This window comes from Sminthopsis crassicaudata, chromosome 1, assembly GCF_048593235.1.
Source record: "Sminthopsis crassicaudata isolate SCR6 chromosome 1, ASM4859323v1, whole genome shotgun sequence".
Lineage (NCBI taxonomy): Eukaryota > Metazoa > Chordata > Mammalia > Dasyuromorphia > Dasyuridae > Sminthopsis > Sminthopsis crassicaudata.
In genome coordinates this window covers 726,214,561-726,237,512 of record NC_133617.1, presented here as the reverse complement: position 1 = coordinate 726,237,512, position 22,952 = coordinate 726,214,561, and the positions used below count along the sequence as shown (strand labels likewise).

General features: G+C 34.3%; 1 protein-coding gene across 2 annotated transcripts in view; it reads left to right on the top strand.

Annotated features, from left to right (window-relative positions):
* Positions 1–22,952, top strand: part of TAFA1 (TAFA chemokine like family member 1) — a 537,735-nt gene that overhangs the window by 433,607 nt on the left and 81,176 nt on the right. The window contains exon 3 of one of the 2 annotated variants that reach the window (XM_074284144.1): positions 6,129–6,266. In XM_074284144.1, coding sequence (XP_074140245.1) covers positions 6,129–6,266 — 138 coding nt within the window. Of the gene's footprint in view, positions 1–6,125; positions 6,267–22,952 lie in introns of both variants that reach the window. The other variant, XM_074284143.1, reaches the window with a different exon arrangement.

Below are 22,952 nucleotides of genomic sequence, written 5' to 3'. Positions count from 1 at the left end.
GCTGATGATCAACTATGATGGACTTGGCTTTATTCATTTACTAACTATTTAACCAGGATCAAGTCACTTAACCCTGTTTACCTCAGTTTCCTCATCTGTAAAATGAGCAGAAGAAGGAAATGGCAAATCACCTCACTCTCTTTTCTAAGAAAATATAAAATGGGGTCAATAAAGAGTTGGGCATGACTGGAAAATGACATATATTATTCATACCATACACTATCGACTATAGGAATACTAGTACTATTAGACTTAGAATTAGTCTACTAATTATACTACTCCTACTATGGTCAATAGTATATAATAATATGTTATTTATACATATATGTATATATCTACTATATATGTATAGTATTTAATAAATGTTATATAATATTTTATGTATGCATGCGTGTATTATGCATATGTATATAGTGTGCTATTTACAATAATAATATGCATACATATAATAAATATAGTAAATATTACAGGAAATAGTACATAATATATATTATATAGAAGACCATATATAGCAATGATATTTATAGTATATTTCATATAATGTATGCTATCTATTCTATATGCTATAGTAATACAATACTACATTTTATTATTTACTATTATTTTATATTATTTACTACGTATATTATTTAATACTATTTGCTATTATTTTTGTTGTTGTTAAGTCTTATCTGACTCTTCATGGTCCCAGTTGAGGATTTCATTCTAAAAATACTGGAGTGGCTTATTATTTTCTTCTCTAGCTCATTTTACAGATGAGGAAACTGAGGCAGACAGGATGTAGTGACTTGCCTAGGGTTACACAATTATTAAATTTGAGAGGCTGGATATGAATTCAGGTCTTCCTGATTCCTGGCTAGCATTCTATCCACTGTGTCACCTCGCTGCCTTATTATTTTTCTACATAGTACATAATATCCAGAATAATAGTATATGATATAATATGGTATAGTTTTGAATAGTATAGTTATATAGTAAGACTATTTTTAGCAATCTTATTATAATATCATATGGCATGGTATTACAAAGTAATGTAATTTTGTAGTATAGTATAGTTTTTTAATGTAGTAATGTTATAGTAAGACTACTTTTAGTCTTAATAGTATGGTATGATATAGTATGGAATAGTATGGTATGAAATATTATGTATTTGGAATGGCATGGTACACTATAGCCTAATGTGCCATAACTTACAATTGGATAGTATAGTCTTTGTACCTTATAGAATGTTTCCCTGACAAACATAATTTGCAAATATTATTAATACATTATTGCTAAATCCTGCTGTAAAGTTATGAAACATTGTTAACATCACTCAGCCAATAATACATTTTGTTCCTTTGAAACTTACCAAGCCTTCAAACACTATGTTTTCTGAGAACACAATGACAAGATAGATCAGTATGGAATACTGGCTGGAAAACTTGACTTGGTGTCAGGAAAACCTAAGTTCAGATCTCCCTTCTGATACTTATTAGCTTCGTCCTCATGCACAAATCCTTTAAATCCTTTTGTACTTCAATAAGTATTGTTGATATCATGATATATCAGTAGTATATGCATTTTTTTAAATCCAAAAATTCTGTATAAAAATAGTTTCTGTATTACTCAATGGTGTAAATGTCTATGTATAAACTTATTATTTAAGTGATCCATAGATGTTGATTTAACAAGGAAATTCAGATACCAATAGAGATTTCACGTAAATTTCCTTGACATTGAGATGTTCAAACATTGGTCAGTGGTCTAAAGTACAGGGTGATAGGACGGAATGGAAATTTATTTTTTCCATTTCCAAATAAAAAATAATTTATTCTAGTTTGCTTCAAATAAATTAACAATAGAAATTTGGGAATATCAGACCATTCTAGCAAACTGGGAAATGGAAACTACTAACATTAGAGTAGTAATGGCCTCCTCTATAGCCATATAGACTCAGCACCAGGATCTGTGAACACAGACCTATCTATAGGTTAAATGACTTAATTCATTTTGTCACAACTATAAAAGTTAGCTATTTACACTCACACCTCTGTCATTCTCAGCATTCAAATTCATAATCCATTAACTAGAGAATAAAGTAGTGTAGGGTCACTTAGCTTGTAAATAAAAGTATAATGGAAGCAAAAAGCTGGCCAACATTGAGTCAACCCTGTTGGGCTCTTCCTTAACATCATGTGGGGTTTGGACAGGCTAAAAGGATGAAAACTTGCACTGCTGACATATCTCCCTCTTCTTCCCAGTGAACTCTGAAAATTAAATGCTAGTATATATGTACCAGTGTGAGATAATGAATGAATGACATCCAAAATAACGTCAGTAAGGTACTTAGAAAAGCATGATAAATGATGAGAGGGAGCCTTTTTTATGTGGAAGACATAAAACATTGAATATCCTTCTGATTAAGATATCCACTTGCTTGAAAGTTGTCTACAAATACACCACTGACTCAAGGAACTGATTTCATAGAAGACTCTCAATGTAAGTGCTCCCTTCACTGGTACAATTTTCTACCCATCTAAGGTCACTGATGGATAACGGCCTCTAGTAGTGGAACCTCAAAGGAGTAAGACCCCTTTGTCAACTAGCTACTGAATGTCAGAAATACAACTCCTGCCTCTAACTCCATCATTCTGGCTACAATCCCGTACTGCCTCTCAAAAAAAGAGATGGAGACTTACTTGGCTTTTAAAATTCTCATGGGATATCATAGATTTAATTCACACTGATTACTAGATTAGCTTTGCCCTTCAATCCCCATAGGTGTATATTACAATGAATGCTGTATCCAAATGATATTTATAATTGGTTCTCAATTACAAATATCCAAATCATAATTGTAATTAACTCTAAGATGGCTAACCAGATAAGTAAGCATTCCATGCCTTATTGAACTAATAGTATAATATAGTGTCTAGTTAGGTAATGCTCTGTGTGAATACAAAATATTCTATCTAGAGGTATCAGGGCATGTCTGATTCTCTGCTTAAAGGATCCTATAACTAGATCAGATTTCAGAATAAATTCAGGAAAATAGGTATTATGGTAGTTTCAGTCAGGAACATTGTTCTAGTCATGTTCTTAAACCAGAATAAAGCCACTAAATTTAGGGACAGTTTCATAATATCAGAAATAGCTGTTGTAATTTGGGTCTAGGATGCTATTACCCCAATAATTATAAGTTAAATGCATCAGACTGAAGACCAGCCAGGCTAAAGTTTAATGCATAATAAAACCTCTTCTTCATTAAGATAATGTTTTTGCTGTAATTATATAACTCATTCAATTCAACAAGCACTAATTATGCACTTACTGGGTGAGGAATGAGAGGTAGTGATTGTAGAAGGAATAATAACCCTCAGTTCCTGAAAAACTAGGTTCAAGGCCTTTCTCCAACTGGTCCAAGCTATGTGATCATGGCCAAGTTGCCAAACATCTCAGTGCCCACGGGCAATGCTCTAAAGTTGTGAATGATTGCTAGGTGACAATGCTAGACTTGGAGTCAGGGAAGCCTCAGTTGGAATATTCCTTCAGGCACTTGCTACCTGAATGACCCTGACAAATCATTTAAAATCCCAAGCCTCAGTTTTCTCATTTGCAAAATAGGACTTTAAATTATTGTAGTTAAAATCAAATTTGTAAAGTACTTTGAAAATATTAAGGAACTCTGTAAATTTTAGCTATCGTGTAATCCCAGATCATTTGAATCCTATGGTTTTATGACAGACATTACTCACATCAATAAAAGTGTAGTTCTGGACTGTTCCCCCTCAAAAGTAATAGAAAAAAGTATACTAGATATTTGAAAAACAAAGATGAAACCAAATAGCCCCTGAACTCAAGGAGATTACGATTTTGGGGGTCATTTTACAACTAAGCGAAGGAAAAGTAATTGGGGAAATGAGACAAGGAACACAAACAATCAATGGAAAAGTGTAATTTGACTCTGCAGGCATTTATCAGAATGAATATGTGACATTCTCTAAGGATACATGAGCAAAACCAAAATGGCCCTGGCACCCAGAAAGTTTACAGTTGAATGAAAGGAAATATCTTGTCAACTCTACCACTTATTTGCCATGTGACTTTGGACAAATCACTTAATGTCCTAGGGCCTCAGTTTCCTCATATGGAAAGGTTGATGGCTAAAATAAAATTCACCATTCTAGCTCTGAATTTAGAGGGGAGATTTCTTGAGAGCAGGAATTTTTTTATCTTTTTTATCTGTGATGCCCAGCAGAATGTGTAGCATACATTAGGTGATCAATAAACATGTGTGTATTGTTTTATCATACAATCCATTAAATATAAAAGTACACAAAAGAAAGGCTTCATTCAGGAGATGACACTTTACAGGCAGCTAGTTCTACTTTCCCAGATGATTGACCAGTTGAGGGCTGACCCCACTCCTCCACCACCAACAACAACCTGCCTACAACATGCTAAGTAGATTCATTCTGATAAATGCCTGCAGAGTCAAATTACACTTTTCCATTGATTGTTTGTGTTCCTTGTCTCATTTCCCCAATTACTTTTCCTTCACTTAGTTGTAAATACATACTGAATTGACCCCCAAAATAGTCATCTCCTTGAGTTCAGGGGCTATTTGGTTTCATCTTTGTTTTTCAAATATCTAGTATACTTTTTTTCTATTACTTTTACATAGCAAGTTGCCAGTGAGCTAAAATATATTTAGCTAGATCACTGGCACTTTTAGGGCCAGATCCTATGAAGAGATTGAGATTCATCTTGAACACTGAACCAAGTATTTAGGGGAAGAGGGTAGGGAAGATAATTGATTTCTTTCTTTCACCTAATGGAATATCTTTTGCTTCGCTGGAGAAGTAACTGGTTTAATTGGTATTTCTAAGATCTGAAAGGCTTCTCACGTTCCCATAGATGCCTTTTTTATGGATGGCGATGGATCACCAATCCTAGTAAGATCTGGATGATTTCAAACTGTGGGAAATAGCTCAATTGCTGAGAACTGAGACATTGCTTAAAGCCCACATGCTAGCTCTCCAACTATTCTTTCATATGTGGATAAAGTCTGGATCTGAGGAAAGCTATCTGGGACAACACTGCACGACTGGGTTTAAAATGCACCCTGTTGAAAGTGGGTGGGAGGTGGAAAGCATTGATTTCAAGTCAATTTCTCCTCCTCATCTATTCTGTATTGCTATAATTTCCAGATAGTTGTCATTAGAAGGACCCCAGGTAGTCAGACACACAAAGACCTAGAAAGACGGGGTTCTGAGAGTTTGAACCATTAGAAGCAGCAGAATTTGACTCCATAAATTGCCTAAGCCAGGGGCAGCTAGGTAGTACAGTACATGGAGTACTGGGCTTGCAATTAAAGAGTCATCTTCCCAAGTTCAAATCCAACCTCAGATATTTCATGACTGTGTGACCCTGGACAAGTCATTTAACCCTATTGGCCTCAGTTTCTCATCCGTATAATAAACTGAAGAAGGAAATGGCAAATCACTCTAGTATCTTTCCTCAGAAAACCCCAAATGAGGTCCCAAATAACAAAAACAACAAACAACAAACAAAAAAAAAAAAACTTGGCTACACTAGGTCTTCACACTTCTAGCTACCAAAGTAGAGTCACTAAAGTGTTTATTTGTGTTCTTTCTGGCCAATCAAGTATACATTTAATGCCTATTTTATCTTGCTTAGTTGCAAGATAATTCCAATAGAGGAGATAGAAAATGTCAATTGTATGCAGAGAGACAACCAGGGATACTGAATGTGGATCAAAGCATAGTATTTTCACCTTTTTGTTTACTTCTGTGTTTTTTTTTTCCTTTGGTCTGATTTTTTTTTTTGCACAACATGACAAATATGAAATATGTTTGAAAGGATTGTACATATTTAACCTACATCAGACTGCTTGCTATCTTAGGGAGGGGATGATAAGAGAAAAAGGGAGAAAATTTTAGAATGTAAAGTATTACAAAAATGAAAACTATTTGTAAAAAATAAAATATTGTTGAAAAAACATATTATCTAAAATCAGAGATGATTTTAATCCTTTTTCCCCCATAATCCTAGATGTTCATTTCATTGGATGCTTTCATTAGCCTCTGCGGTTCTAATGCATCTTTTCTCTTTATTGCCAGAAGGAGGAACCTGTGAAGTTATAGCTGCTCACAGATGTTGTAATAAGAACCGCATTGAAGAAAGGTCACAAACAGTAAAATGTTCATGTCTGCCTGGAAAAGTGGCTGGAACGACCAGAAACCGACCATCCTGTGTCGATGGCAAGTAGTTCTTCTCAAACCTCTTTGAATGTCTCTTTCTATTTTCTTAATTAATGAGTTTTCAGCTTTTATCCTAAAACATTTCATGGCAAAAATGAAGACATTAGTTTGAGCCAGAATGTAACCCCACCAAAAAAAATGTAGGTCCTTGAGACTCATAGTATTGTTGATGGCTTTTTATTTTTCAGTAGGGGAACCTGTGAAGTGATTAAGCTAAATGGTTGGTTTCTTCATCATGTGAAATCTTAGCATATGGCTAGAAATTATTATAGAAATTAAACTTTAGTCTAATCTAACTTGTCCTTCTCACTAGGAAAGATGTAGAGTATTGAATATTATAGTCTCAGTTTCAAAAAGCTTCAATTCTTCTCTCCTTTGACTTATCATAGAATTTCATATATAGAAGTTACTTTAGAGGTTAGCTAATCAAGAAACATTTATTAAGTACTTATTGTGTACCAAAAACTTTGTGTATTGGGACACAAAGACAAAAACTGAATAACAGTCTCTGCCCTTGAGGACCTTACTATGATTATCCCTTCCATATTGTACAAGAGGCACAGTGTTCTTACAATCTGGAAAATCTACATAAAAAAATTTGGCCCTCCTCTGATACCACAGAAAATTTGATTTGATATTATATAACACTATACATATATTTCATGCATCTCTGAGTTTCTAAAGTTTTTTGTTCTCATCTTCTGGCCTTCCCATGCTATCCACAGCTTCCATAAAACTCTGCCCAAATACCCCACTAAATTATTATGCCAAACCACAGTATATAGAAACTGTGATGGTAAAAGTCATGATGTAGAAGAGATAACTGTATGCAACAGAAAAGGTAATGTACACAAGCCAGCAGATGAAAATGAAATGAAAGCTGAATAAATGAAAGTAAATGATAGCTGACTAAATACAAAACAAATATGAAATAATTTAGGGAGGATGCTAGCAGTTGGGGGATGAAGAAGGGTTTTAAATATGTAGCAGGTGGCACTTGAAGAAATGTTTTGAACTTTTATCTGTCCTCAATCAACCGACCTTGAAAAAGCTCTGGAAATTTTTTCCTTCTAGCACAATTTTGCAAACTCCATTGTAATATCTTGAAGAAAGATAATGTGTTCTATAGAAGAGAAAGTGAGAAAGAAATGCATTCTAGGACTTAGAATTCCCATGTCAAAGGCACCAGAATGTGTGAGAAATAGCAAGAAGACCAATTTGACTAGATCAATAAATGTAGAAAGAGGAATAGGGCATAATCAGGCTGGAAAAGTAGATTGGGAAAATCTACCTACCAACACACACATACGCACACATCCCTACATACACATACATTATATGAATACAACTATAATGCATTCATTGTGGAAACAAAAACAGATTCAAATAATTGGAGAAATATTGCTTGTTCATAAATAGACTAGGCCAATGTAGTAAAAATAAAACTACCTAAAATAATTTAATTATTCACAATACCAGAACAATCAAACGACCAAAGGATTAATTCACAGAGCTAGAAAAAAATAATAATTAAATTCACCTAGAAGAACAAAGATAAAACATCTCCAGAGAAGTAATGAAAAAGTATGAAGGAGGGTTTCCAGCAGTACTAGATATCAATACATACTACAAAGCAGCAATCATCAAACTATTGGTACTGGTTAAAAAGATCAGTGAAACATTTAGTTAGAAAATATACAAAAGCAAATTAATGTGGTAGCTTAAAGTTGAGCATCCCAGAGACTAGAACTACTGGATTAAGAACTCATTATTAGACAAACTTGTTGGAAAAACAATCAAAGAGACTAGCAAAAATATGGTACAATAGCAAAAATATGGTATAAATAAATATTTCATGCTACATATGAGGATAACCTATGTTACAAGACTTACATACATACATACATGACTTAGATATAAAGGACTACATTATAAATAAGTTAGAGAAGCAAGAAAGAAATCAGATTTATGAATAGAAAGATGATAGAATGACAGAGAGGACTAAAGAAGATAAAATAGATTATTTTGCTTACATAAAATAAGAATTTTTGCATGAACAAAACCAATGTACATAGGAAAATACCTTTTCAATAAGTTTCTCTGATAAGAGATTTATCCTAAATATATAGGGAATTGATACAAATTTAAATAAGAGCCATCTCCTAATTGATAAATGGGATTGGAATGCCCACTACAAAGTCACCAAAGTGTGTGAGAAAGAACAAGAAGACCAATTTGATTAGAAAAGCAGTTTTTAAATCAGAAATCCTATATTTTTAATCCCTCAAAACATTAAAGAAATGCTAATTAACCAAATAATTAAAGCTTAATAATTAAATAAAATACCCCTCAAGTTGACAAAAGTCATTATTAGTCTAGTCCTTTACCTAGCATATACTTCTATGATGATATGATCATGGTTCCCTTTCACAGTTTTTTCTATTATTTTATAACCCACTTGTGTTTGCCATGAGCCTCTTAATTATCCTTTTGGTATTGTCCAATTTCAATTTTTCTGAAGCTATAATTTTAATGGGCTACCAAAAGGGATCACATGTGAGAAAGACACATGGATAGAGAAGCAAACACTTTCTTCAAGGTGGCTAGAGGAGTTTGTTGGCTCTAAGAGGCAATAAGCGTTAGAAACTGGTTATGGTTCCCTGTACTTATCACCAGAGGCAGCATAGACAATTATAGCAATGAATCTTCATTCAATTTCCATTTTTTTTATACCTTTAATGATTTGGAATCAAAAAGCTTCAAGATGAAAAAACAATAATGCTGCAACTCTCCTGGCAGGAGAAAAGATGGCACCAGGTGCCAAGTCAATAGGAGAGGCAAACTTATCCAATAGAAGGATTTGGGGTTTCATCAAGATACGTACCTTATTTTAGAAAACGTGAACTCTCTGGAGAGAGTGAGACAGGCGAATAGGCTTAAAACTAACATTCAAATAAAATTTGGACTCAACGAAAAATCCAGAGTTCTACAAAATAGTTTCACACACCAGAAATGCTTTTGAGTACCGTCACAGAGAGCACTGGAATAAAGCACTGTGGTTTAGGGAAAGAGCACTGGGTTTACAGAGAAAGGAACTCATTTCTAATCCTTTCTCTATCCTTGTTTGAGCTCTTCCTGACCTTCAATGTCCTCATTAGATAAAACAATGAATAGAACACTTGAAAGTTTCCAATGTGGCAGGCTCCTCTGTTTGACATTTAAAGCCTTTCCAAATCCAGCATACCTTTCTAGGCCTATTATGCATTTTCTCTTTCATGCACTCATGGCCAAAGTCTTATCTACCACTATTTGGAAACAACATTTCATTTCTCACCTCAGATGTTTCTACATTCTATCCCTCTTGCCTAGATTGTACTACCTTTTCACATGCAGTTTTTAATTGTTAAAAAAAAAAAAAAATCAGTGCACATGTTTAACATATATTAGATTACTTACCCTCTAGGGGACGGGGGAAGGGATGGAAAAATTAGAACATAAGGTTTTATAGGGGTGACAATTATCCATATATATATTATCCATATATATATATATATATATATATATATATATATATGTATATATATATATATATATATATTTAAATAATAAAAAGCTATAATTTTAAAAAATCCAGATACTTCCTGGAGTAGTTGATTGTGTGTTACAGTAGAAACTCAATTTGATAGTCTTATTTTTTCTTCAAATCAAACCAGACCTTGTTCAGCACCATTGCTTCTGAAGATAACTGCTACTTATGCTTTATGCAGACTCTCATTAATTCTGGACATTTATCTTTTTTTGATTCACTACAAACTGATAGAAACCATGTACCCCACATAAAAACAGTAGACAATCCAAAAACACAGTTTCTCCTAATCAGATTCATTTTCATAAAATTTGGCTCTGATCACAAACCTTGAAATGGAAGATATTTCCTCTCAAAGTTACAGGTCAGGAGATTTCTATAGGATTTTCAAGAACCACAGATTTCAAGTAAAGCATCACCTAAATTATTTGAGGATCCAAGATTAGGATAGGTCACTTAAAATAAGCCTAGAAAATTTAAAAGCAGCCCTACCCACTTTTTCTTAAAATGATATTTAAGGGAAGAATAGACCATTTTAAACAGCATTCATTTATTAAAAAAGAAACACAGGCTATACTACTATAACCCCAAAAGTATACTCGAAGGTTTAAATTGTGGGAAAGCCATTTATAATTAGTTATGAAGGAGATAGGCAGGAGTCCAAGGACACAATGTTAACACCATGCTAGAGTCAATATGAATTATTATACTTGAATTCACACCCTGTCGTGTTTTATTGCTTAATTATTCTGTTATCAAGAATAAGGGGGGGGGAACCCAAATACCCTGTGATAATAGCGCTGATTGAGACTAACTAAAAATAAAATTTAGTCTTCCAATAACTTACTCTTCCTATAACCTTACTTTTCAGAGACAAAAATCAAAGTCAGATAGAGTTTGGAAAATAATATTAAAGTGATACCAAATGGTATGATTAAATGGAGAGAAGGAGGAATGATATGAAAATTTGAGAAGAATGTTTGTTCTGGGATCTAAAAAGTTGGCTTCAAATCTTGCCTCTGGTTCTCACTACCTGGGTGGCACTGAGCTAGTATTAATAGTCTTTGCCCTGGTGTCCTCATCTATAAAAGGAGGAGGTCAGATTGAATGGCCTCTGCCCTTTTTTCCATCCTTAGATTGATGATCCATCACAAGGTCAAGAAGAATTGTGTTAAAGATATGTGTGGACCTCTCTAATGTAACTAGCTCACTTGTGATTTCAAATTTTATTGCCATTAAAATAGTTCATAAAATAATAGCAAAGTCTATTTTGAATTTTTTTTTAGTTGGGGCAGCTGGGTAACACAGTAGATGGGTCATTAGACTTGGATTCAGAAGGACTGAGTTCAAATTCAACCTCAGACACTTAGTAGCTGTGTGAACCATGGCAACTCCCTTAGCCCCAGTTGCCTCCAAATATATATGTATATGTGTACATACATATTCATATACACATACATGTATGTGTATATATGAATGTATATACATATATGTGTGTATATGAATGTATACACATATATACATAGGCATATATACATATGTGTATTATGTATGCATAATCTAAAAGATGCTAAGAGATGTGGATTTAAAAAGGCATCAAATATCCAATGTTAAAATGTCATTTAAATGTCAAGTTTGTGATTATTTAGAATAGGAAGTAATCACTAAGAACCAGCATAGGTTAATTAAAGACCTGCCTTGCCTTCCTAACCTCATTTCTTATATGACAGTTTCCTATGCTGGTTATTGTTTTGCATTTTTCTTTCTTTTTCTGGTTTGGGAAAATGTGGCTATGTTTTTATCTACATCAGAAGGAATACTGGTATCAATAAAATCACAGATTCTTTTATGTACTAAATAAGTAAACCAAGGCATTTCAAGTTGACATCAACATACTTGGACTCCTGTTCTCCATCACTAAATTTGTTTTGTATTACTCTGTACATGCTTTTATACCTACATGTTGTCTCTCCTGACAGAACATAAGATTCTTAAGGACAGAGACTTTCAGTTTTGTCTTTTGATTGATTGATTAGTTCGCTGACATTTTTATACAAAATTAATTTTGTTATTCTCTGATAAATATCAATAAGGAGAAGAATATCTAGTTCCTCTTGTGATGACCATGTTAACACCCTGGATACCTTAGATTCAGCCAGAGTCAGGATAAGCAAAAGTCCTTGGTCTTTATTCTTGGTCTTTAGTGGTAGAAGTGAACGGGATGGACACAGGATCTCAGTGACCTCACCTCTTCATCTCCAGCCCAGAAGTGACTCTAACTAGTCTTACTCCACCCCCTAGTCCCTCCTACAATTCTCTGTACACACCAAATGATTGGGCCAGCACAGGATAGTGGGACGGGCCATTTCCCAAGCATAGAAGATCTTATAGAGTATTGTCCAATCAGTAATTAGCCTTAAGTGCTCAGTGCATTAACTCAAGAGTTTCAGCCCTTTACACTTCTGAAACTTAGTCTATTTCCAAATATATATGGCAATTCTTGTTTGGAAAAAAAAATGGAGAGATAACTTTAGAATTAGATACATTTAGAGCTGTTGCAGTAGTAATACATATATATATATATATATATATACATACATATGTGTGTATATATATATATATATATATATATATCATATAGTGATCATCAGTAGACTGATGTTGATCTAGAGAGAGCTTTCCAAGAACCTGTTATTGTCTTTGTTCTTTTTCAAGGTAGTACTTAAATGAAAATAAGGAAATGGTTGTTTATTTTGCAAAAGACCACAAGTGAGGACAGATAGTGATTATATTTGTGGATGGAACCATGATCAAAATTCATCTTAATTTTTTTCAGTTAAAATGTCAGGGCAAGTCTAACTTAATGAAATTTAAAAGTTCCATATTTATGTATATTACATCAATCTTACAAATAGAGGACAAGCGAGTGCTATTATGAAGAAATCTTGGGTTTTAGCGGGCTGGGAGGTTATGATCTTTCACAGAAACAGATTACTTAATTCTTAGAACAACTAAAGGAAACATTGTTTAAGTCACTGAAAATCTGTCTCCAGAGGAAGAACAAACGATATTCCCAAATCTTATAGTTTTCTGAAGACTGGCTAGTGGGGGCAAAATAAGTGTTTTTGTAACTTTTCTACCACACCACACAGATTTTTGCCTCATTTTTATTTGGAATAGCTTCCTTGACAGTTTTTCAGATCATTAGTGTCTTCTAAATCACAGAAAATAACAATCACTCTGATTATTAGGACAATTACTCTGTGTTAATCTGTTCTTCAAAACAGATATCACCAAAAACATTGGCAAGAAAAAAATAAGTCTTAAGCCAAGCTTCAAAGGCCTAGCCTATAGGTTTGACACCAAAGCAAAAGTCCTGACTCTGGTATAGCATTCAGATGCACTTCTAGGGACTCTGGTCCATCAGAATGCACAAAGTGATAAGGAAGTTGACAGTTATTCTGGAGTTTAGACTCTGTCAGATCCAATCCCCTGAGCTTCAAGACTACCTATTCATGGGTTCTAAATTTTTGTTGTGTTATGAACTACTTTGTCAGTCTGTTGACGCCCACAGACACCTTATCAAAATCACACTGTTCGATGTTTCATTTTAATTCATAATTGGGATAAATGTAAGTTTCAGTTAGAGGACAGTGAAAATTAAGGTGTATTTTTCCCTAAGTTCCTGAAACCTCTGAAATCTACCTATGGCTCTTTGGAAGATCTTTAAACCTAAGTTAAAACTTAAGTTAAAAATACTTTTATATCTACAAGTTTAAAACCCTCTATATGTCTATATCAAATTTAATTTTTAAAAATAAAATAAAAAGTTAGTTTGATAGACTAAGATTATTTTACTATAATTCCTTAAATTCAGTTAGTTGCATGCTACCCAGCAGGCATATACACATATGCATTTTTTAAAATTCTTTTCACAGAATTAAACCTCTGCCTTCAAAAGAAAAATAGCTTGTATCTCTCTTTATGGCCATAATCTCCATTATATTTCTTTTTCTAAGCTGTCCCCCATTTGAAAATAAAAGATTTTGTCATCACCGTTGTGGCTTTTGTTGCTATGTTGCATTTCTTTTGCTTTCTTGGAAAAAAATAAAGGACTATGGACATATGATATTACATATGTCAGACTTTATTAATGTTTTTGCTTAATTTTTTCAGCACTTTTTTAAAATTTTGTCCTAAAGGACAGTCCTCTAAAAAATTAATTAATATTAAGAAGAGAGGGAAGGGATATGTTGAGAATGCAGGTAATAATAAGACAAAATATATATACCATGTAACATTTGTAAATGTTTCTCCATCAGTTATATTGTCTCTATAGTGTTCAATGTCCATTCTTTTACCAAATATTTCATTGTTTTCTCAATAGTTATACCAAGGTAAAAAGTGGTTTCATAATATACTTGAAGGCCTTTTAGCATAGTCTGGCAAACATTTGAAGAACTTTGTATAAAAATAAGTATCATCATGACCGTAACAATAGCTTATTGTAATATATTTTATGTATTTTATGTATACTTTAGTATACATATATATTAACATAGTGCTTTAAAGTTTGCAAAGTGCTTTATGTATATTTTCTCATTTGAGCCTCACAAAAACTCTGGCAAACTCAGAATCCAATTTATAGAGATGGGAGTCATTCTCCAATTGATAAATGATAAAAATTCAGGTAAAGTAATTAAACCTATCTATAATCATATGGGAAAAATGTTGCAATTAATTTTGTAAATTAGAGACTTGTAAATTAAAATAATTATGAGGTACTACCTTATGCCTATTAGATTGGCTAATATGATCCAAAAGGAAAATAAGGGAAGGGGATGTTGGAAAACTGTTGGTGGACTTGTGAACTGATTCACCCATTACATAAAGCAATTTAGAACTATGCCCAATGCATAGCTATACAAACTCTTTAACTTAGTGTTACCACTACTAGGTCTATATCCCAAAAGAGATAAAATACAAAAAGAAAAATGTCTATATATATACAAAGATATTTATAGCAACTTTTTTAAGGGCAAAAAATTGGATGCCCATCAATTGGGGATGGTTGAACAAGTTGTGGAATATAATTGTGATGAAATACTACTATCCTGTAAGAAATGTTAAGAAGGATGCTCTCCGAAAAACCTGGAAAGACTTACCTGGGCTGATGCAAAATTCAATATACTGTGTATAAAATAATAGCAATATTATAAGATGATCAGATGTGAATGATTTAGCTATTCTCCGCAATACAATGAAGCACTTATTCTATCTCCATCACCAGAGAAACAAACTGATGATGTCTGAATACGTTTTGAAGCTTTTTCTTGAAGTTTTTTTCCTTCTAGTCTATGTTTTATTTGAAAACATAATTATTATGGAAATGATTTTCATAACTACACATGTATAACCTGTATTGAATTGTTTGCCTTCTCAGTAAAGGGAGGAAGTGTGAAGAAAGAGGGAAAGAAAGAATTTGGAACTCAAAGTTTTAAAAACAAATGTTAAAAATTGCTTTTACATGTATTTGGGGAGAAATAAAAATAATAAATAAAAGAACTAAGAAAACCTCTGGCAAAACTCTTATTAGTATTAACTCCATTTTATAGATGAGGATGGTGAGACAGAAATTATAACTTGCTAAGGATCCCTTAAAACAAGTAAATGTCTGAGTAAGTGAACTTAGTCTTCCAGAATCCAAGTGCATGGATTTATCCCAAAACACAAAGCTTAAGAAAGGCACTATGTAGGTTAGTTATTTATTTTTTGTTCAGAGCTTGAATTTCAGTCATGTAGGAGACTCCTAAAGAGGAAACTCACTCTACTAATGAAGATCAATAACTGTTCTGCAATGTATCATCGTAGAGTGTTTTCTGGTCCCCTGAGATGTTAAGTGGCTTTTTCAGGCTCACATCTCCTGTATGAACCAAAGATATAACAAATCTTGCTTTTCTGGATTCTGAAGTCAGCTTTCTATTCATTCTGCCCTACCTTCCCTCCTACAAATCTTAAAGCCTTGTATAAATGAGAACTATTATTAGTGTTCAGAGTTCCCCATAAAAAAAAGAACCACGCTTACTAGTCTCTCATAATAGAAGAAAACCAAATCTTGATGGTATACATCATCAGAAAAATGACCAGAGAAAAATATTGAATTTATCTGGTTAATGCCAGATTCATTAATGACAAATCAATGTCTCTTTCTTTTCACAAGCACCCAGGTAGGCCTACAGATTTGGCTGTGATGTGGGACATGCTTTAAAAAATGTGTATTTCCAATCCTTCTGGTGTTGTAAACACCAAACTCTTGGCAGTCATAGACTAAATCAGAATTCTGTTAGGCTTTCTCCCATATTCATGAACAATGGAATTCTCAGGAACAAGCAGAAAGCCAGTGGCTTCCATTTATCTCTTCCACCTCAAGTGGCTTCAAAAACCTGATCTTCTGGTACCAAGTAAAAGCACTTTCAATCAATTCTTATTTCTTGAGAAAGGGGGAAAATGTTATTTTAAATCTAAGGAGTCAGCTTCTCATCCCTCTTAGTGTGCACTGGCATAGATAAGAAAAGATTTCAGAGTCCCATGTTATTAATGTGCTGTCTCTAAGAATAACGAGCAAGCTTTGTGAATTATTTCACACTCTCAAGAAAATCTATAGCCCTGTCCTTTCACAACACCACTAGAAACTATTCAAGATGTTTGTATTTTTTTTCTATGGGCAGAGTCAGATGACTTCATTTGTGTTGGGGAAAAATGTGTGTTATCCCCTCCAAAGTCTGTTTATAAGTCCCTAAAAAAAAGGGTAAATCATATGATCTTGAGGGCAAAAATGAGAACGTTGTCATCTTTTTATTACCTGTTCTCTGGACTATCAGACATTTTAATGAATATGTTATTAAATGTTGTATGTTGATGTTGTAGCTCAAGTTAATAACATTATGCAATGATTCAATCAACTATTCATTCACGGGATGCAATAGGCCTGCACTTTGGAGCACTGAAGAGAGACCCCCCACCAATAGAACAGAAAGAGTTTACCTCATGCCTAATATGGGAAATGTTAAATTGACTCAAATTTTATTGATGTTATAATGTCAACCATCCATCAGAAATAATAATACTAAGTGCTATACCCAAAAGGTGACTAATTATTGGCCAAGAACTCTGGCCTTTGGAATATATAATAAAGCAAGCCAGCTAAACTAATCAAGCAAATGGTTTGTTCAGCTTTAAAGGCTCACAGCTCATTAGGTGAATTTTACTTCTAAGCCAATTTCACATTTATCGAATATTATTTTACTAGAGAAGTACCTGGCATTGTGCTTAGAGTACTGGGCAGGGAATCAAAAAAGACCTAAGTTGAAAGCCATAACTTAATTAGTTATATGACCCTAGCAAATCATTAATTTCAGCATGTTTCTGACCACTCCTTAGATTTAACCACTAAATATTAAGTGGACAGCATGATAAAAAATAAAAAACCCTGTTGTGGTCAAAGATTCAATCATTTTTCAGTCATGTTCGACTCTCTGAGACCTTACTTGGGCTTTCTTGACAAAGATGCTAGTGTTTGCCATTTTCTTCTCCAGCTCTTTTAACAGATGAGGAAACTGAGGCAAACTGTTTTAAGTGACTTTGCCCAGGGTCACACAGGTTTGAACTTAGGAAGATATCTTCCTGACTCCAGCCCAGCACTCCATCTACTGTACCACCTATTCGCCAAAGAACAGGTGAAAACACTTAGGTTCAAATCTGGGAAAGTTCCTTGATCTCTCTGGGTTTCCGTTTCCTGAACTGTCAATGGATACAGCTAGAATAGATGATCTCTTAAGAACTTTGTAGCTCAGTGTCTATGTTCTTCCATACAGCATTAATAGAGAAAGTTCTTCACAGGCTTTTTAACTATAGCATATTTGGCTCCCAGATATTTGATTGAGTTTCTGTATGGATAACTAAAAGGACCCAAATAAGATCATTTGTTTAAACACTGGAACCCAATGTGGTGTAATGTGTTTTAGGGATTGTTATGTTGTTTTTACAAATAGGTTAGCAAAGAAGTCACATTTTCTGAGTTTGGGGAGTTCTATTGGTATATCTGACTTAAGCTGGAGGGAAAGGAGTGGTGGTAGGAAAACAGTGTATTTGGCAGAAGGATGTCTGTTCATCAACAAATGAGTCCTTAAATGATCGATTGATAACCATGTATCACCAATCTGTTCTGTCTCAGGAATTATACTGGGCACTGGTGATACAAATACCAAAATGGGGCAGCCCTTTGTCTCAAGGATCTTTTGTTCCAGTTGGGAAGACAGAGGGTTCATAGATTTTATAGGATATGTATAAATAATATATTGTTGAGCATTTGATTTCTCTTTGTTTGGAGGGCAATTTTCCCCTTTCCTTATGTGATATAATGCCAGGGCTGGAAGGAACAGTGATAACCATTTCATCCAACCCTTCATTTTCCATACAGGGAAATTTGAATCCCACAGAAATAATGTCTTATACTCACAAAGCTAATCTCTCATAATGTCTAAGACCCAGAACTATGTGATGCTTAGACCACTATTCCACTTACTATACTATACGTGCCCTTTATAGAATTTAGAATTAATATACAGTACCTTTTCCCCCTACAACAAATTTAAACAGAGGAGTATAAATGAAAAGGGAAAGCAATACTCTTTAAATCAGCACTCAATATAACTACAATTCACTTTACCCTTGAGGCAGGGACCCAAGAAATAATTAATTGAGACAATCAAAAATCTCCCTATTCACTTTCCTACAGCAGATTTCTAAACCTCTTGGTGAATCATTCAGAAAACAGCAAAGAAAAGTAAACCCAATTGCCTTCTTTGATATCGCCAGTTTCCACACATGCTGTTATCAGCACTCCTCTCTGTCACCCGAACACAATTTTTTCCCACCCCACACTGTTATGGAGGATCCTCATTCAAAAAAAAATTAAAAGAAGGTTTTGATCTAAATGTTCAAGTACCTTTTCCATCTCAAAACTCCCTTCTTTCTATCTTGATTTAGATTCTTCACTGGAGGGAGGGATTTCTGGAGAAGAGAATTGCTAACATGAGATCGAGTTTAGAGTTGTAGACAGGTGTTATTTCATGTCAATGTATTTTCCTTCTGATAATAGTTTATCTCCTCCTTTGTCTCCAATTCATTTCTTTTGGGCTGTCCATGCATCCCAAAAGGCAGGCTTTGTAATACCTGCACCAAAGACTGCCTGATGAACCCCTTCCTGAGAGCCCAGGAAGCTGACCAGAATTCTAATGAGTTGGATTGCAGCTCATGAAAATGGGAATGAGAGAATCATAGCTTTCTCATTCAGTAAAAATGCCACACTTCACACAGAGAATCTAAACAGGCTTCCCTGATCCTTTCCCAAAGAATGTCAGTGGACATGGATGGCAAAGATGATTCAGTTACGTGTTTGTTACATGAGTCAAAATGTGCTTTGAGATCTTGGAGAATCAGGTGAGTATGATGGTTCTTTACAGTCCAGAGGAAACTCGGGGGAGCTCCCTATCCATAATGACACTCACCTGAATATAGATGTGAAGTTATAACTAGGACTAAAGGATTAGGGCTATATCTGAGGACAGTGAAATTTCAAGGGTGTAAAGTGCCATTATTTTGGAGTTGTAGATGGGTGTTATTTCATAGAATTAATGTCCCCATTCCAAGGACCTAAATTTGTCTCACGGCTTCTTTCAGGACACAAAATACATTGTTGCTGTAAGAGTATCATACACACTGCATATCCCTGGCATGCAAATTGCTGGCTATGGTTCTGTAAAGGGATGAGAGATTTAATTGAACCATTGAAAAGTTGATGTCATTTGAAGTATCTCTCAAAGCTGGATTTTTTCTTCTATAGTGGGGACAAAAAAATACACTAAAATGTCAATGAGTGGTGCCTTGTTTACCCTTTCCTCCCATTCCAAATGCCCCCCCCCCAATTTTCCAGTGTCATCTGCAGTTTAATTGAAAAGACAAAGGATTTAATGTGAACAATTCACTAGAAATTCTCCACTAGCTAAGCCATCCTCACTTACTCCAAAGGACTAGCTTTATTCCTTATTGTTGAAAATTAGATGACTTTGGAAGCTAAAAGAAAAAGTTAGGCTCTTATAAAGAGATTCCATTTTATAGTGTTTGAGGTGAATGAAGATATCAGATTGCATTTATGATGGAAATTACTGTAGCTACTTTGATAGAATTTCAGAGTTGGAAAGAATTGCAGAGGACCAATAGGCAAAATAGAGGAATACAGATTTAGAGTTGGGAAAGATGTTAGAGACTATTGAGTCTAGCTATATCATTTTCTTAATGAAGAAAGTGAGAAATGGATAAAATAAGTGATTTGCCCAGAGTAACATACCTAACAAGTGTGAGAAGCAGACTTCAAAAATATTTATCTAATGCTCTATCCACCATCTAGAGGTATACAACCGTTGGTCCTTTAGGTCACATGAAGCCCCAAACACTCCCAAGTATGGCCTGAATGAAATTATAATTAACTAGGAAATATTTAACAAAATAAATAACAATTTTAAAAACACTTGTTTTGTGGTTTTCTAAATTAACATGTGGCCCACAACCATTCTTATATGTTTAGTGGCCTCTGTTTATTTGATTTTGACAATGCATTATTCCACTAAAATCTTGTTCCCAGTCCCTCCTTCAGAGGCCATCTTGTCAAACCCACAAATGAAAAAGAATCCTTCTTACAATATATCTCAAAAGTGATCATTTAGCTTATGTTTGAAGATACACCATGAGGAAGATCAATCCCACTTCCCAAAGCAGGTCATTCCACTTTGGGACAATCTCATAGAAGACAATTAAATGGATATGGAGTAGCCCAAATTCAGACTAATTATTGTTGTTTGAATGTCAACTCGAAGGAAGTTCTCCAGTGTAGTTTTCCTAGAATTTTTATTTGTTCTTAATACCATTTGATATTTTATCAAGGACTTAGACAAAAGCCTCCTTATTATATTTGCATGTGACACTAAAAAGAATTAACTAATACATTAGATGACAGAATCAAGAGCCAAAAAAGGAAAAAAAAAAAAGAAAGAAACTTGACAGGCCAGAAAATTGGATATTTGACTGAACTAAATCAAATTAAATTTAATGTTTTAATCTTAGCTTCAAAAATCAACTTCCTGGGCATAAGATGAGCAAATTGATTAGATAGCAGGTTTGTTTGGTTTTTTTTTTTTTTTTCTGAAAAATATCTGGCACTTTTAGTGGATTGTAAAATCGATGTGAGGCAAGTAGTATGACATGGAAAGTTTTAAAAAGCTAATGCATACTTGAGTTGTATTAAGATAGTCACAACATCCTGGAATAACAAGGTACAAACCCTGATGTGCCTTTCCTGTGTCAAATTGCACCTAGATCAGGGGTTATTAACTTTTTTTTTTAATGTAATACGTGGACTCCTTGGTAATCTGGTAAAACTCATTTTCACACTTTCAGAATTTTTATAAAAACATTAAATAAAATGCAGATTATAAAGTAAAGGGAGCCAATTATGTCAAAATACCATTATCAAAAAATAGATATATACACACACATAGAGCATTCATTTTTGAGAAATTTAAGTTCTAAGTTCTCTCCCTTTTTTCTACCCCACCACTAGAGAAGGCAAGCAATTTCATTTCAACTCATTATACTTGTGAAGTCTTGCAAATCTTGTTTCTGTTCTAGCCTTGCTATTAAAGAAGATTTACAAAAAATAAAAATTTTTAAAAGTATGCTTCAATTTGCACTCAGAATCTATCATTTCTCTCACTTTCTGAAGGTAGATAGGATGTTCTATGATGGGTCCTTTGGAATTGTCTTTGATCATTATCTTGATGAGCAGTAGCCAAGTCTTTCACAATTAGTTATGCTTACAACACTGTTGAGCTCTTGCTTTTGTTCACTTCATTCTGCATCAGTTTATTGTTAGGATTACCAAGTGAGAACTCAGGTTGTCTGGACAGTGACAAGGTGAGAACTCAAGTTATCTGGAGAGTGACAATGTGAGAACTCAGGTTGTCTGGACAGTGACAAGGTGAGAATTCAGGTTGACTTGACGGTTCACTGGCTCAGACCTTTGGTTTGGGGCCTTTTAAGGGAGTTTACACGGAGGAGCAAGCTCATTGGTTGAAGTGGTTTTCCTCCACCTCTGAAATCAAAAGAAAGGGGGAGATGTTAGGATTACTAGGTGAGAACTCAGGTTGTCTGGACAATTACAAGGTGAGAACTCAGGTTGACTTGATAGTTCATTGGCTCAGATTCTAAGAGGAGCAAGCTCATTGGTTGAAGTGGTTCTTCCCAGAAGCCCTTGTATGATCACACGCCCATACTCTGGGAGGAACCACTTCAACCAATGAGCTTGCTCCTCCTAGAATTCCTAAGGTGTAAACTCCCTTAAAAGGCCCAAACCAAAGGTCTGAGCCAGAGAACTGTCAAGTCAACCTGAATTCTCACCTTGTCACTGTCCAGACAACCTGAGTTCTCACCTTGTCACTATCCAGACAACCTGAGTTCTCACCTGGTAATCCTAACAGTTTATATAGGACTTCCCAGGTTTTTCCTGAAACTATATTATTAATCATTTTAATATCCTCCATTTTAATCATATACCATAACTTCTTCACTCATTTCCCAACTGATAAGTATCCCCTTAATTTCTAATTCTTTGCCATCACAGAAAGAACAGCTACAAATATTTTTGTACAAATAGTTCTCCCCTTTTCTTTGATGTTTTTAGGATATACATCTATTAATAGTATCCTTGGGTCTTGGGCCTAAGAACAAAATATTTTCGTTTTCAAAGCAAAGTCTTCAGATCTGAGCTATAAATAGCAATTTTGACACCTGGAAGGGGAAAAAAAATGAAATGAGCCCTCAAATCAATTTTTTCACCTAAGGTACAGCTGCCTGGGGGAGGAAAAATGCCATCTGGTAGCTTCCTAGTTTATCTAATTGTTCTTGCTAACTAGGTGCTAAATTACATTGTTTCTATACTACTGAAGAAGTAGGAGTTCATTTCTCTAAATTTTGATGCCCCAAGT